The 17,996-nt window shown below is 33.7% G+C and overlaps 1 protein-coding gene across 1 annotated transcript in view; it reads left to right on the top strand.

The window, feature by feature from the left end:
* The window catches only part of AGBL1 (AGBL carboxypeptidase 1), a 1,143,822-nt gene that overhangs the window by 789,424 nt on the left and 336,402 nt on the right, over window positions 1-17,996 (top strand). Inside the window, exon 22 of the mRNA XM_074285224.1 lies at window positions 1,534-1,697. Coding sequence (XP_074141325.1) covers window positions 1,534-1,697 — 164 coding nt within the window. The remainder of the gene's footprint in view (window positions 1-1,533; window positions 1,698-17,996) is intronic.

Consider the following 17,996-nt stretch of genomic DNA (forward strand, 5'->3'; position numbering starts at 1 on the left):
AACTCACTTCCAGTTGATCAATGGTGGACAGAGTACTACACCCAGAGAAGAAACACTGGGAAGTGAATGTAAATTGTTAGCACTAATATCTGTCTGCCCAGGTTGCATGTACCTTCGGATTCTAATGTTTATTGTGCAACAAGAAAATGCTATTCAAACACATGTATTGTACCTAGACTATATTGTAACACATGTAAAATGTATGGGATTGCCTGTCATCGGGGGGAGGGAATAAAGGGAGGAGGAGGGGATAATTTGGAAAAATGAATACAAGGGATAATATTATAAAAAATATATATAATTAAAAAAAAAGAAGCCTTCCCAATCTCCTCAACTGTTAGAATCTCCTTCCCAAACTATCTTGTATTTAATTTAAATATATTTGCATTTATTCACTTTATATTTAGGTTGTATATACTTATATATGTACTTGTTGTCCCCTGTATTAGAATGGAAGCTCCTTAGAAATAAGGATCATTTCATTCTTGATACTTGCATCCTTTCTCTCTAGTTCATTGTCTGATACATATTAGGTACCTAATAAATACTCATTGACTGATTGATTCAAACAAAACAAAAAAAAAAAAAAAAAAAAAAAAAAAAACTTTTCCCCAGGTTTGTTGTAAAGATCAAATAAGATAATATTTGTAAATAGTTTAAGGTAGAGCCTCAAATAAAATATAATTCTTATTAATGCTAGCTACCACCACTACTACTATTTTTTAATTATTATCACCAGTGGATAAAGAAATAGGACTTGAGTCAGAAAGACCTGAGTTCAAATCCAAAACTTACTGGCTATGTGAGTCTGGGCAATTCATTTAACTTCTTTTTGCCTTTGCCCACTGGAGAAGAGAATAGCAAGCACTCTAGCATCTCTGCCAAGAAAACTTTATGGACATTAGTGGCATGCCAAGGTCATGGAGTAACAAAGAGTCAAACATGATTGGACAACATCAAATAAGCCTCATCAAACTCCATTCATTACTTTCTCTTAAATAATAACCTTTTCTTCTCTTGAAAGTTCTTCATTTTTTCCACTTCATTGGCTTAGCATTCAACTGTAAATACTATTACAGATTTATTTTTCAATGTACTAACATTTTAAGGCTTTAATCATTTATGTTTAGATAACTTTTTTATTCTTATCTTTAGTTTTCATCTTTTCCTCCAGGAAATTGGCTTTTTTTTAGATTAGATGCAGATGTTTTTTATTTCCATTGCAATCCAATCCAATTCAACATTTATTATATGCTGAATATTTGTGATATATTTTGCTAGATTCTAAGTGTGCAACAGCAAAAGTAAAATAGTTCTTATCTTCAATGAGTTTTCACGTTATTGAATATCATTTGTAACTGACTACATTAGTAGATTTCAGATATGGTGTATACTATGAATAGTTGGAACATATTATCAACTAACTGATTTCTTAGAAAGAGAAACTAGGAGGCTACACTTACAGTCTAAAGTTGATATAATTCTCTGGTTGTAAATATCATTCATTAATTCAGAGTTGTATCTCATTGATAGGATTTACAGCTGGGAACACGTGAACTGGAGGAGATGGGAGCCACATTCTGTCTGGGCCTATTTCTTCTGCAGCTCAAATCATTAACCTGTGGTTCTGAGTTCATGGCCAAAGCTTCTGCCTTGCTAGATTCCAGGGAGGATATTCTAGGACACCAGCTTCACAGGTAAGCTTTCAGGATCATCAGGAAACTAGAACTAATTGGACTTCTATGATAGATTATGTTTATAAATGAGAAGGGAATGTTTTTGAGTTAATAGGATTGAGAAAACATTGGAAATTAAAAGTTCTGAATTTGTAAAGACAATGGTTTTAGTGATAATTTAAGAGGATCCCTCACTTTGGAACATTTTAAGGATAGCTAGAAACAGAATTTTAGGAAGTTTGTTCCATTTCAATTATATTCTGTTATCTGTAAAATTGAAGGAAGGTTAGTTTATTTTTTATCCACACACATTTTATTTTTGTTTATAGTTATTTCCATGGATATTTTACTATTTTTAATCATAAAACTCAAAGAGACAAGAAACATATGTTTTTTACCGTTACATCTTCATCATTTTCTACCACAGGTACTTAGCCTATAGTTTAATCATTGTCTAATGGTATTTGGAAACAAAATATGGAAAGGGAAATGTTGCATTTTAATTTATTTATGCATGTCTTATGCTATATTTTGTAAACTATTTATTTGTGTAGAAATTTTATCTTTAACCATTCTATAAGCTCTGTAAGTTCAGAGACCATATTAACTGATTTTGCATCCTTTTTGGTTCCTGATATAGTGAGGAAGGGAAGAAAGCAACTGAGGAGGAAGAGAGAGAGAGAGAGAGAGAGAGAGAGAGAGAGAGAGAGAGAGAGAGAGAGAGAGAGAGAGAGAGAGAGAGAGAGAGAGAGAGAGAGAGAGATCTTTAAATAGAAAAAAAGCTAAAAGAGCCCGATTTAGGTGTGCATGTGTTGAGTACATAGCAAATATTATAAGTATGGTCATTTAAGCAGGGAAAATGTAGTGATAGATAACAATTCTACTAGAAAACTTTTAAAGAATACAATTGCTTTATTCTGCATGTATCTTGCCTATATATTATTGTTTTCAACTATATTAGATCTGAATGCCTTGAGAGTGGGGACTACCTTTTGCCTTTCATTTTATCCTCAAAATTTAGCACAGTATCTGGCACATAGTAGATACTAATAAGTGTTTATTGACTGTGTATATCACATTTTATGGTGAAAACAAAAGTAAGTAATAATTTCTTGTATAAATCCTAGGGATATGCGTGTGTCTATGGATGAGAGGGTTTAGTCTCTACCTCTTTTTAACTCATTTTAAGTTGCCTAACTCAGGCTTCCTCTCCAAAGAGACTTGTCAGCAAATGACTAGTCAATAACAAGTGGTACAAATTCTATCTGCTTCAGATGTTACTAGTTTCTTATATCCCTAATTACTTCAATAAATTAATTAGCTCACTCAATACATCTTGATTTTGATCATAGGCCATGGAGAAAACTAAGACAAATTCTTCTGCTCTCTAGGGACATGATTGTCCATTTTCTGCTTTCTAATAGTACTCTCTCCTCATATTTTCTTCACCCCCTTCTATGCCTTGCCATGTGTGATATCACTGTGATCAGCCTCAGCAAACATTTCCACCTGTCAGAACTTAAAATATCTCAATTTGTCTTTTCCTTTAGCCCTTTCCCAATTGTCTCAGCTCCATGCAGTTGTTTCTTCCTTATTAAGTGAGGAAGATTGAACAGGATTGTCTGTGCTGCCTCTAGTAGAATTGATTGTGCCAAATATAGTAAGGATCAATTGCCTGTAATGTAGAACAAGAGAACTCCTTCAAGGAAGCCCAGTTTCTAACATGAATCTGAAAAATAAAGTGTCAAGGATCAAGTAATATGACTAGAACACAGGCTATCATAAGAGATAAGATTCAACATCCCACAATACTTATTCTTCTCTAATATCTGGAAGCTACTTTAGAATTAATGCCCACTCACTCTAATCTGAAACTAATAGATAGTTTATACTTAATGAATGGTTCTTCAACTTGTTGAATTGAATCAGTCTCAGAGCCTCAGAGCTAGAGGCTAAAGAGGGAGGGAAAATTCCTTGAATTAGAATAAGCACATAAGGGAGGGAGATACCTTCTGTCTGATTTTTCTAAATGTTTAAATCATAAAATATTTTCACATGAGCTTTAAGGCAACCGATAAGAAACTATCTGAGCCTCAGTGCAAAGTGCCCTTGAGACCTAGAGGCCACCTGGTGGTAGAGAAAACTGCATGCAAATATATTTGACCCAAAAGTGTACTGGGGAGTGACCTTCTTATATGTATTTTGAGAGGGAGTCATTTCTCACTTACCAGAATGAAACCAAGAGTTAGCTGTTTGGGACTGTCTCTTGTTTCTAAGCAACACACTTCTCCTTTTAAGTCAGATGAAAGAATAGCTGAGGAATTATCCCCAGGATATTTCATTACCATTAGGATCCTCACTTAAATGGCCAATACTGAGTTGGAAAGATTCTGTGATGTTGTGCAGCACATTTCTCAATGGACTTGCAGGAAGAGACCCCTGATACATAACCACCTGCATCTTTTCCAATTGAAGGTTAACTTCTCTCTATTTATAGTTTCCACCATCATTCAGGAAAAAAAAAAAAAAAAAAAAAAAAAAAACACTTCCATAAAATAGAACATGCTGTCCAAATAGACCTTCGTTCATATTTAGCCTGTAAAAGGGCTCAGAGTACAATTGTTGAAGTATCCCAGGCCCTTTAGCTGGTTCAGATCTCTGAGGAAACTGTTGGGAAGATAAAGTGCTGCTCTATACTTCGGACATCATGTTTTTTGACAATAGGTTTCATGCCTCATTTGCCATAAAAGCGATTAGAGTTTAGTCAACACTTATGGAGTAACTTCCCATTTGTCATGCCCAGAGAAAGGACAGCAATCATGGTTATTTACTCACAGACTGTAGCTGAAAATGAAACACACACACAAGATTTTCCCCTCCCTTCCAACCCTTTCCTCTCTACTTGAGTGTCCATCATGTAAGATTTTTTTTTTTACAAACATAAGAGGTATTTTCCTCTCTTCCAATTCATCCCCAGAAATAATTGTGCATGCATTATAGGAATGTTAAACTACTTCTCCAAAAGGTACCATTTATCTATTGTGACAAGTCTTTTCCAAGGTCATTGAGTATTTTTGCTGAGTCAGCCACAGTTCATCTTGATATTTGTTCTTCAATTACTTTTTGCTGCTCTCTACTAAAGCTCCTTTATTTGCCTTTGATCCTCTAAACAAGCCCACATCCCTTAAAAATTAAAGAAAACCTAAAGATTTATATTTGCACATCACTAACCTCAGATTTTCTAGGATTTTCTCCCAATTTCAAATTATTATCCCTTCATTTTGCCCTGTGATCTTCTCAGCATCTAAATGCAGCTATTGCTTTTCTAGTGTTAAATTTCATAAGAGACCAAGAAGGGACAAAAATATCACCTTCAGATATTGTATTAATTTTTGGAGATGCTCATACTCCATTTAAAATTTAAAAAGGGTACTCTTACAACTTATGTTTTTGGATTATAAATGTAATTATCAGCACATTGAACAGATAGAGTTAATTCTGACGTTTAAGAGGATATTAGCTTAGTTCCTTCTTGATTTTCAAGGGAGAAAGGTTTTCCTCTGATCTCACATTGAATTTTCCCCATATCTGAAGTGGAACTCCCCAACAAACTTTCCAAAACATGTAATACAAATATAGTTGTATTAGCAATCTTTTTTTTTGGTCCTTAAATTTTAATTTATATGTCTCTTCAAACACTAGGTTCTGGAATTCTTTCTCTCACTGATTATGATTTTTCTCAAAGCTTTTCTCAAAGCCGTGGAATTATTTTACAACTTCTCCCCATACAGCAAAATAATTCTTACAGGAAGCCTGTCTTATAAGACTATGCCTAGGCTTGAGAAAAGCAGGGCATTTTCATTAGTTTCTTCTGAGTTTCTTGGCTTTTTTGTAAATAGTAAGGATATATATCCCCCAGTGATGGAATGAATAAGACCTTGTACAGCACAATTGTGCATCCAGAGACATCTCTGATGGATACATTGCTTATGCTTTAGTGTTAATACTTAGTAATTCTTCCACAAGGTCTTATAAGGAACTTTGAGTTTTAGGAATTGAAAGCATTTATGTATTGTATCTAGGTTATACTGTAACACATGTAAAATGTATGGGATTGCCTGTCATCTAGGGAAGGGAGTAGAGGGAGGGAGGGGATAATTTGGAAAAATGATAACAAGGGATAATGTTATAAAAAATTTACTCATTCATATATACTGTCAAAAATTTATAATAAAGTTACTTTGTTTTCAAAAAAAGAAAGCATTTATGTAAATATAGGGGATTGGAACTGAAGATAACTTTAAATTTCAAAGTATGTACTTTTCAAAATCACTGCCATCTAGCAATGGCAATGAGATTTCTCATTCTCCTCTTCCTCAGTTCGTCCTATCTTCAATTTTGAACCCTAATATCAATTCTGTACTATTGCTGTGTTCTAGCCTGAGACTTGATCAGGAGCTCTCTTTCTCTTATCAGGATAAATAAAACTAAAACCTACTTCAATATTCCCTGTAGTCTTGATTTATTTATTTTTTTCTGAGTTCTTCTTAGGCAAAGTATCTCTGCTGATTCTTTTGTTATGATTCAAAATAAATTGATGATTTATATATAGACAAATATCTACAATTAATTGTTATTCAGTAAAATTATGGTCTAAACAAGAAACATATAAAATAGGAGGAAAAGGAAATGATATTTACATTATTTGACATATGCATCATCATTTTTTTTTTTTTTACAAAATGCTTCCTAAAATGACAACCCAAAAGTTACTTAATATAATTCCTATTATACAAATGGACCAAGCAAAGAGCAAAAGGTTTTAGTGACTTGATCAGTGAAGTTAGCTGGCTTGTCTAATGTTATATATCAGTCTATGGTGGGGTCAGGATTCACCATGGCCATGGTTTCCTTTCCTAGGCTCAGGTCCACTGAACCACTCACTTGCTTTCTTGTGGTTAATTTTATCAATTTAGAAAGCCAGACCTACAGAAAGATATTTGACTCCTTTCAGTTGAAAAAATGTTTTCAAATATAAATTGTTTTTCCCCTCCCCCTCTACAAATAGCAACTCCTTGACTTAGTATTCCAAAAATTTAAGGCCGCTGAAAACCTCTGAGATTTACCCAAAGAGGAGAGAAGCACTTAATGAATGCACTTTATATTTAGGCAAACTTCAAATAACTTTCCTCAGGCAGTCTAGGGAAATTCATCAGCTTTTCATTAATTTTCAGAATGCTATCTTTTTCTCTGTGTTTTTGTTTGATTCTATTAGCTTTTATAGTATTAAGTAGTCAGTAAGTTTGCTGATCCGAGAACCCATTATCAAACTTAGAGTGAGACCTCCTGCAGGATGGTTCAAAGCCTAAGTACTTTCCAGAGAAGTAATTAATTTATCAAACATGTTAAAAAATAAAGGCAGAAAGAAAAAGAAAGCAGAAATTAAAATCAAAGTGGGGAAATTCAAACCAAGAAGAACCATCACTGATGGAGTATCATAAGTTTATACAAATATTATATTTGTACAATAACTAGTTAGAGAATTACCAATGAGCTAAGACAAAAAATGAGTGCTTTAATTGGAGTAGTTTGTTTCATCACTTTCTACTTAATGATTTAATAATGAAAAGACTCTTTGAATTGCTATATTTAAATTCCATCTATTTATAAATAGGAAAAATAATGCCTTGTGAGGTGCCAAGATTTTTAAAAGGTATCAACCACCCATAAGATTCAAATACAGATCTTCTCATAGCCTTTCCTTAATCTTTCCCAGATAGTCTTTCTAACACTTTCCTAATTCAAGCTCCATCAACTCTTTCATGTTCTTTTTTCTAGTTGGTAAATAAGACATACATTTGATGGATGGTATATTCTTTTTTATATATATTTTTATAATATTATCCCTTGTATTCATTTTTCCAAATTATCACCCCTCCCTCCACTCCCTCCCTCCGATGACAGGCAATCCCATACATTTTACATGTGTTACAATATAACCTAGATACAATACATGTGTGTAAATAAAATTTTCTTATCGCACAATAAGCATTAGATTCCGAAGGTACATGTAACCTGGGCAGACAGATGTTAGTGCTACCAATTTACATTCACTTCCCAGTGTTTCTTCTCTGGGTGTAGCTACCTCTGTCCATCATTGATCAACTGGAAGTGAGTTGGCTCTTCTTTATGTTGAAGATTTCCACTTCCATCAGAATACATCCTCATACAGTATTGTTGTTGAAGTGTACAGTGATCTTCTGGTTCTGCTCATTTCACTCAACATCAGTTGATGTAAGTCTCTCCAAGCCTCTCTGTATTCCTCCTGCTGGTCATTTCTTACAGAGCAATAATATTCCATAACCTTCATATACCATAATTTACACAACCATTCTCCAAATGATGGACATCCATTCATCTTCCAGTTTCTAGCTACAACAAAAAGAGCTTCCACTAACATTTTGGCACATATAGGACTCTTTCTGCTCTTTAGCATTTCTTTGGAATATAAGCCTAGTAGTAGTACTGCTGGGTCAAAGGGTATGCACAGTTTGATAACTTTTTGGGTATAGTTCCAAATTGCTCTCCAGAATGGCTGGATTCTTTCACAACTCCACCAGCAATGTCTTAGTGTCCCAGTTTATCCACATCCCCTCCAACATTCATCATTATTTGTTCCTGTCATCTTAGCCAATCTGACAGGTGTGTAATGATATCTCAGAGTTGTCTTAATTTGCATTTCTCTGATCAGTAGTGATTTGGAACACTGTTTCATATGAGTGGATATAGTTTCAATTTCTTCCTCTGAGAATTGTCTGTTCATATCCTTTGACCATTTATCAATTGGAGAATGGTTCGGTTTCTTATAAATTAGGGTCAGTTCTCTATATATTTTGGAAATGAGACCTTTGTCAGAACCTTTGCTTTTAAAAATATTTTCCCAATTTGTTACTTCCCTTCTAATCTTGTTTGCATTAGTATTGTTTGTACAGAAACTTTTTAGTTTGATGTAATCAAAATCTTCTATTTTGTGATCAATAATGATCTCTAATTCTCCTCTGGTCATAAATTCCTTCCTCCTCCACAAGTCTGAGAGGTAGACTATCCTCTGTTCCTCTAATCTATTTATTATCTCCCACTTTATGCCTAAATCATGGACCCATTTTGATCTTATCTTGGTATATGGTGTTAAGTGTGGATCCATATCTAATTTCTGCCATACTAATTTCCAGTTTTCCCAACAGTTTTTTTCCAAATAATGAATTTTTGTCCCTAATGTTGGTATCTTTGGGTTTGTCAAAGATTAGATTGCTATAGATGTACCCTTTTTTGTCCTTTGTATCTAATCTATTCCACTGATCTACTGGTCTATTTCTTAGCCAGTACCAAATGGTTTTGGTGATTGCTGCTATATAATATAGCTTTAGATCAGGTACACTTAGACTACCTTCATCTGACATTTTTTTCATTAGTTCCCTTGCAATTCTCGACTTTTATTCTTCCATATGAATTTTGTTGTTATTTTTTCTAGGTCATTGAAATAGTTTCTTGGGAGTCTGATTGGTATAGCACTAAATAAATAGATTCGTTTGGGGCGTATTGTCACCTTGATTATATTCGCTCGGCCTATCCAAGAGCACTGAATGTCTTTCCAATTATTTAGGATTTTTTATAAATTTGATTTAGTTCTCTATATATTTTAGAAATGAAGCTTTTAGCAGAGACACTGGCTGAACAATTATTTTCTAGTTTTCTGCTTTCTTTCTAATCTTGGTTGCATTATTTTTGTTTAGAGAAAACTTTTTTGATTTGATATAATCAAAATTGTCTACTTAATTTATAGAAATTATCTCTATTGCTTATTTTTCCATAAATTATTTTCTCCTTAGATCTGACAAGTAAATAATTGCATGTGGTAGTACCCTTCCGGTTTAAATCATGTACCCATTTTGATCTTATCTTGATATACAATGTGAGATATTAGTCTCACAATTTCTGCCATGATATTTTCCAGTTTTTTTCTAGCACTTTTTAGGAAATTTTGAGTTCTCATCCCTTAAATTTGTAATTTTAGATTTATCAAACACAAGATTACTATGATAATTTACTATAATGTATTGTATAGCTAAATATTTTGTTTATTTACCTCCCTATTTCTTTGTTAGTACCAAATAGTTTTGATGATTATCACATTTAGCTTGAGATCTGGCACATTTATTTTCTATTTCCCTTGATAATATACTATTTTTCCATTACTGAATAATTAAATTAATTTAGGTAGAGGTATTATTTTTATTATGTTGGTTTGACCCACCCATAAGGAATTATTGTTCGTACAGTTATTTGAATCGTACTTTAATTGTTTTAAATTATATTTTGTAATTATGTCTATATAGTTCCTGGGCTTGTCTTAGTAGATAGATACCCAAATATTTTATTTTGCCCACAATTCTTTTAAAAGAAATTTATTTATCTCTTGTGCTGAACTTTGTTGGTAATGAATGAAAATGGTAAAGATTTATGTGGCTTTCTTTTATATTCTTCAGTTTTGCTAAAAATTAATTATTTTAGCTGGATTGTTATAATTAATTCTTTAAAATTCTCTAAGTATGCCCTGATATCATATGAAAAAGTAATACTTTTGTTTCTTCATTGCCTATTCTAATTCCTTCAATTTCTTTTTCTTCTCTTATTGCTATAGCAAGCATTTCTAGTACAATGATGAATAATAGTGATGATAATGGGCATTGTTTAATGATGAATGTTGGAGAACATGTGGGTAAAATGGGATAGTAATATATTGTTGGTGGAGTTGTAAACAGATCCAACCATTCTGAAGAGCAATTTGGAATTATGCCCAAAGAATTATCAAACTGTGCATACCCTTTAATACAACAGTGTTTCTAGTGGGTCTGTATCCTAAAGAAATCATTCAAAAAAGAAAAAGACTTATGTGTACACATATGTTTGTAGTAGCCCTTTTTGTAGTGGCAAGGAACTAGAAGCTAAGTGAATGCCCATCAGTTGGAGAAGAGCTGAACAAGATATGGTATATGAATGTTATGGAAAATTATTTTCTATAAAAAATGAAAAGCAGGATGATTTCAGAAAGGCCTGGAGAGACTTACATGAATTGATGCTAAGTGGAGTGAGTAAAACTACTAGAATATTGTATACAACAGCAAGATTATATGATGACCAATTTTGATGGATGTGGCTCTTTTTAACTGTGAGGTGGTTCAGGCCAGTTCCAATAGTCTTGTGATGAAGAGAGTCATCTGCACCCAGAGAAAGGACTGTGGGAACTGAGTGTAGATCACAACATAGTATTTTCACTTTTTATTGTCATTGGCTTGCATTTTGTTTTCTTTCCCATTTTTTCTTTTTGATTTTGTACAGCATGATAATTGTAGAAATATGTATAGAAGAATTTTGCATATTTAACATATATTGGATTACATACCATCTGGGGGACAAAATTTGAGGAAAGCAGAGAAAAATTTTGGAACATAAGGTATTGCAAGAGTGAATATTGAAAATCATCTATGCAAATGTTTTGAAAGTAAAAAGCTTTAGTAAAAAAATTTAAAAGAAGGAAATAGCAAAAAAAAAAAAAAAAAAAAAAAAAAAAAGAGCACACAAATATCTTCCTGTTTTGACTTGCTTGTTTTTATTGTTGTTGTTTGTTTGTTTGTTTGTTTTTAATCATTAACACTGAAAAGAAATATATAGGGAATTGAAATTTTAAAAAAAAGAAAAAGAAAAAGAAAATGAGAGATGTTTACAGATAATGAGCATTCTTCCTTAACCTCTGGTCTCATTGGTACAGCTTCTAGCTATTTTCTATTACAGATAATTCTTGTTGATCTTGTTAGTTAGATAACATTTATCATGTTAAGGAAAGCTCCATTTAGGACTGGAATGGGTGCTGCATTTTGTCTATAACTTTTTCTGAAACTATTGAGATAGTCTTTTTTTTTTAATTTTTAATTTTTTTATTTATATTTATTTATTTTTAATTAATTTTTATAATTATAACATTTTCTTTGACAGTACATATACATAGATAATTATTTTACAACATTATCCCTTGTACTCCCTGCTGTTCCGAGTTTTTCCCCTCCTTCCCTCCACCCCCTCCCCTAGAGGTCAAGCATTCCCATACATATTAAATATCTTATAGTATATCCTAGGTACAATATATATGTACAGAACCAAATTTTGTTGTTGTTGTTGCAAAGGAAGGATTGTATTCCCAAGGTAAAAATAATCTGGGAAGAAAAACAAAACAAAACAAAACAAAACAAAACAAAACAAAAACCAATGCTCTCAGTTTACCCTCATTTCCCAGTGTTCCTTCTCTGGGTGTAGCTGATTATATCCATCATTGAGCAATTGGAATTGGATTAGCTCTTCTCTATGTTGTAGATACCCACTTCCATCAGAATACATAGTCATATAGTATCTTTGTTGAAGTGTATAATGATCCCCTTGTTCTACTCGTTTCACTCAGCATCAATTGATATAAGTCTCTCCAAGCTTCTCTGTATTCCTCCAGTTGGTCATTTGTTACAGAACAATAATATTCCATAACCTTCATATACCATAATTTACCCAACCATTCTCCAATTGATGGACATCCATTCATTTTCCAGTTTCTAGCCACTACAAAAAGGGCTGCCACAAACATTTTGGCACATACAGGTCCCTTTCCCTTCTTTAGTATTTCATTGGGATATAAGCCCAGTAGTAGCACTGATGGGTCAAAGGGTATGCACATTTTGATAACTTTTTGGGCATAATTCCAGATTGCTCTCCAGAATGGTTGGATTCTTTCACTACTCCACCAACAATGCATCAGTGTCTCAGTTTTCCCACAGCCCCTCCAACATTCATCGTTATTTGTTCCTGTCATCTTAGCCAATCTGACAGGTGTGTAGTGGTATCTCAGAGTTGTCTTAATTTGCATTTCTCTGATCAATAGTGATTTGGAACACTTTCATATGAGTGGAAACAGTTTTAAATTCATCATCTGAAAATTGTCTGTTCATATCCTTTGACCATTTATCAATTGGAGAATGGCTTGATTTCTTATAAATTAAAGTCAATTCTCTGTATATATTGGAGATGAGGCCTTTATCAGAACCTTTAACTGTAAAAACGTTTTCCCAATTTGTTCCTTCCCTTCTAATCTTGTTTGCATTTGTTTTCTTTGTACAAAAGCTTCTTAATTTTATATAATCAAAATTTTCTATTTTGTGATCAATAATGGTCTCTAGTTCTCCCTTGGACACAAACTTCTTCTTCTTCCACAAGTCCGAGAGGTAAACCATCCCATGTTCCTCCAATTTATTTATGATTTCATTCTTTATGCCTAAATCTTGGACCCACTTTGATCTTATCTTAGTATGTGGTGTTAAATGTGGGTCCATGCCTAGTTTCTGCCATACTAATTTCCAGTTTTCCCAGCAGTTTTTGTCAAATAATGAATTCTTATCGCAAGATTTAGGATCTTTGGGTTTATCAAACACTAGGTTGCTATATTTATTCACTATCTTGCCCTGTGAACCTAACCTATGCCACTGATCAACTAGTCTATTTCTTACCCAATACCAAATGGTTTTGGTGACTGTTGCTTTATAATACAGTTCTAGATCAGGTATTGCTATACCACCTTCATTTAATTTTTTTCATTAATTCCCTTGAAATTCTCTTTTGTTTTTCCATATGAATTTTGTTGTTATTTTTTCTAGGTCATTAAAATACTTTCTTGGGAGTCTGATTGGTATAGCACTAAATAAATAGATTAGTTTAGGGAGTATTGTCATCTTAATTATATTTGCACGGCCTATCCAAGAGCACTTAATGTCTTTCCAATTATTTAAATCTGACTTTATTTTTGTGGCAAGTGTTTTGTAATTTTGATCATATAATTCCTGACTCTCCTTTGGTAGATATATTCCCAAATATTTTATACTATCAACCATCATTTTGAATGGAATTTCTCTCTGTATCTCTTGGTGTTGGATTGTGTTGGTGATATATAAAAATGCTGAGGATTTATGTGGATTTTTTTTGTATCCTGCCACTTTGCTAAAACTCTGAATTATTTCTAATAGCTTTTTAGCAGAGTCTTTGGGGTTCTCTAATTATACCATCATGTCATCTGCAAAGAGTGATAATTTGATTTCCTCATTTCCTACTCTAATTCCTTGAATCTCTTTCTCGGCTCTTATTGCCGAGGCTAGAGTTTCTAGTACTATATTGAATAGTAATGGTGATAGTGGGCATCCTTGTTTCACTCCTGATCTTACAGGGAAAGCTTCTAGTTTATCGCCATTACTTATGATGTTTCCTGAAGGTTTTAAATATATGCTTGTTATTATTTTAAGGAATAGTCCATTTATTCCTATACTCTCAAGCATTTTTAGTAGGAATGGATGTTGGATTTTATCAAATGCTTTTTCTGCATCTATTCAGATGATCATATGGTTTTTATTAATTTGATTATTAATATGGTCAATTATACTAATAGTTTTCCTAATATTAAACCAGGCCTGCATTCCTGGTATAAATCCCACTTGGTCATAGTGTATTATCCTGGGGATGATTTTTTAAGTCTTTTTGCTAATATCTTATTTAAGATTTTAGCATCAATGTTCATTAAGGAAATTGGTCTATAGTTTTCTTTCTCAGTTTTCGATCTACCTGGTTTAGGTATCAGTACCATGTCTGTGTCATCAAAGGAGTTTGGTAGGACTCCTTCAATCCCTATTTTTTCAAATAGTTTATATAGCATTGGAGTTAGTGGTTATTTAAATATTTGGTAGAATTCACATGTAAATCCATCTGGTCCTGGGGATTTTTTCTTAGGAAGTTGGTTAATAGCTTGTTTTATTTCTTTTTCTGAAATGGGACTATTTAGGCTACTTACTTCTTCCTCTGTTAATCTGGCCAAGCTATATTTTTGAAGGTATTCTTCCATTTCATTTAAGTTATCGAATTGATTGGCATAAAGTTGAGCAAAGTAGCTCCTAACTATTGTTCTAATTTCCTCTTCATTAGTGGTGAGTTCTCCGTTTTCATTTATAAGACTAACAATTTGCTTTTTCTCTTTCCTTTTTTTAATCAGGTTTACTAAGGGTTTGTCTATTTTGTTGGTTTTCTCATAGAACCAAATCTTAGTTTTATTAATTAATTTAATAGATTTTTTTACTTTCAATTTTATTAATCTCACCTTTTATTTTTTGAATTTCAATTTTTGTCTTTGTCTGGGGGTTTTTAATTTGTTCCTTTTCTAGTAATTTTAGTTGTAAGCCCAATTCGTTGGCCCTCTCTTTCTCTATTTTATGTAAGTAGGCCTGTAGAAATATAAAACTTATTACTTATTACTGCTTTGGCTGTATCCCACACATTTTGGTATGATGTCTCATTATTGTAATTTTCTTGGGTGAAGTTATTAATTATACCTATGATTTGCTGTTTTACCTAATCTTTCTTTAGTATCAGATTATTTAGTTTCCAATTATTTTTTGGTCTATTTTCCCCTAGCTTTTTGTTAAATGTAATTTTGATTGCATTCTGGTTTGAAAAGGATGCATTTACTATTTCTGCCTTACTTCATTTGATTTTGAGGTTTTTATGCCTTAGTATATGATCAATTTTTATATAGGGTCCATGAACTGCTGAGAAGAAAGTATAATCCTTTCTGTCTCCATTTAGCTTTTGCCAAAGATCTATCATATCAAACTTTTCTATTATTCTATTTACCTCTTTGACTTCTTTCTTATTTACTTTGTGGTTTGATTTATCTAATTCTGAGAGTGTAAGGTTGAGATCTCCCACTATTATAGTTTTGCTGTCTATTTCTTCTTGCAGCTCTCTTAATTTCTCTTTCAAGAATTTAGATGCTGCATTACTTGGTGCATATATGTCTAATATTGATTCTGCTTCATTATTGATGCTACCCTTTAGCAGGATATAATGCCCTTCCTTATCTCTTTTAATTAGATCAATTTTTGTTTTTGCTTGATCTAAGATGAGTATGGCTACCCTTGCTTTTTTGGCTTTGCCTGAACCATAGTAGATTATGCTCTACCCTTTTACTTTTAGTTTGAATGTATCACCCTGTTTCAGGTGTGTTTCCTGTAAACAACATATAGTAGGATTCTGACTTTTAATCCAGTCTGCTAACTGCTTCCTCTTTATGAGGGAGTTTGCCCCATTCACATTTATAGTTAAAATGACTAATTCTATATTGATTGCATCCTTTTAACCCCTGCTTATGTTTTTCCCCTTTCCTTCCCTCTTTCCCCCCTACCCAGTATTAAACTTGTGAACACCACTTGCTTTTCACAGCCCTCCCTTTTTAGTATCCCTCCCCCACCTTAAAGTTCCTCCACTTATTTTACCCCTTTCCTCACAATTTTTGTATTCCCTTCCCCTTAGCTTACTCCTTCCCTCTCACTTTTCAATGAAGTGGAAGAAGTTTCAGCATAAATCGAATATGTCTATTGATACACACTATGTTCATCCCCCTCCTTTCTTTCTCTCAGATATAATAAGTTACCTTTGCCTCTTCATGAGATGTAGTACCACCACTTTACACTTTTTTATGATATAATTTCCTTTCCACCTCTAGCTTCTAGGACAAATTATACATATGTTCTTTACATATTTTATGGCAGAAGTATAGTTCTCAAGATTTCTTTTTACCTTTTTAGAAATCTCTTGTGTTCTGTATTTGAAGATCAAACATTTTATGTAGGTCTGGTTTTTTTTTTTATCAAAAATAGATGGAATTCATTTATTTCATTAAATGTCCATCTTCTTCCCTGGAAAACGATGCTCATTATTGCTGGGTAAGTTATTCTTGGCTGCATACCAAGTTCCTTAGCCTTTCAGAATATCATGTTCCAGGCCCTTTGTTCTTTTAATGTGAACCCTGGTAGATCCTGGGTTATCCTTAGTGTGGATCCTCCATATCTGAATTGCTTTTTTCTAGCAGCTTCCAATATCTTTTCCTTTGTCTGATGGTTCTTGAACTTGGCCACTATATTTCTTGGCATTTTGATTTTAGGATCCCTTTCAGTAAGTGATCAATGAATTTTTTCTATGTCTATTTTACCCTCTGTTTCCAAAACGTCTGGGCAGTTCTCTTTGATAATTTCCTTGAAAATAGTGTCCAAGCTTTTTTTTTTCCTCACATTTTTCAGGGAGTCCGATTATTCTCAAATTGTCTCTCCTGGATCTGTTTTCCAGGCCTGTTGTCTTTCTAATAAGGTACTTGACATTCTTTTCAATTGTTTCATTTCTCTGGTTTTGCTTGACTACCTCTTGCTTTCTCCTTGAGTCATTCATTTCTACTTGTTCGAGTCTAATTCAATGATGTACTTTCTTCACTCACTTTTTTTATATCTTTTTGTAATTGTCCAATTGTGTTTTTATCTTCTATGGGATTTTTTTCCATTTTATCCATTTTATTTTATAGAGAGCTGATTTCTTTATCCAGTTCACTAATCCTGTTTTCCTTGGAGTTGTTTGACTTTTCTAATTCACTAATTTTGTTTCTCAATGATTTGATCTCTTTATCCATTCTGGATAACTTCTCCAGGCTCTCTTTCCAAGTGTCCCTTTCCTTTTCCCATTTCTCTTCTAGCTCTCTTGTGAGAGCCTTTTTGATTTCCTCTATGAGGTTCTTTTGTATTGAGGAGCAGATCATATCCCCCTTAGAGGATTCCTCTGGGGACAGTCTGTTTTTAGTCTCCTCAGTATTTGAAGTCTCCTCTCTCTCCATACAGAAGCTGTCACTGGTTAGAGCCCTTTTGAATTTTTTGTTCATTTTGTCAAGAGCGGAATGGGAGAAAACAAATTGACAAGCGAAATAATTGGTCTGTTTTGGGGGGGATGGGGCTGGATGGTGTTAATGGGCTTCCTCTACAGACTGGGGGTAGGGCAGCAGAGAGCCACTAAAAGAGCAGCGATGGCTGGACTGCATCTGCGCTCTGAGGCTCTGAGAACAAGCTGAGTCACTCCAAGTGGGAGTTGGGGGTGGCCGGGTCCCTAGAGATGCTAGCTTTCTTTAATCCTTACCTCTGGTGTTTACATCCTCTCTGCTGCTCCTGGCTTGCTGCCAAGACAGAGTATCCATACTGGGGTAAAAGTCTTTTTGCAGAAACGGCAGAGATCGTACCCCATCCCCCTCCGGTCTGAGCTTTGTGAGCTGCCTGTCTAGCTCTGGCTTGCCTGCCCTCAATCTGTGCCCAGTCTGTTTGACCCTCCCCCAAGCAAACACAGACCTTCTCTGGCAAATTTCAAGGA

Source organism: Sminthopsis crassicaudata, chromosome 2 (assembly GCF_048593235.1).
Source record: "Sminthopsis crassicaudata isolate SCR6 chromosome 2, ASM4859323v1, whole genome shotgun sequence".
In the NCBI taxonomy this organism is placed as follows: Eukaryota; Metazoa; Chordata; class Mammalia; order Dasyuromorphia; family Dasyuridae; genus Sminthopsis; species Sminthopsis crassicaudata.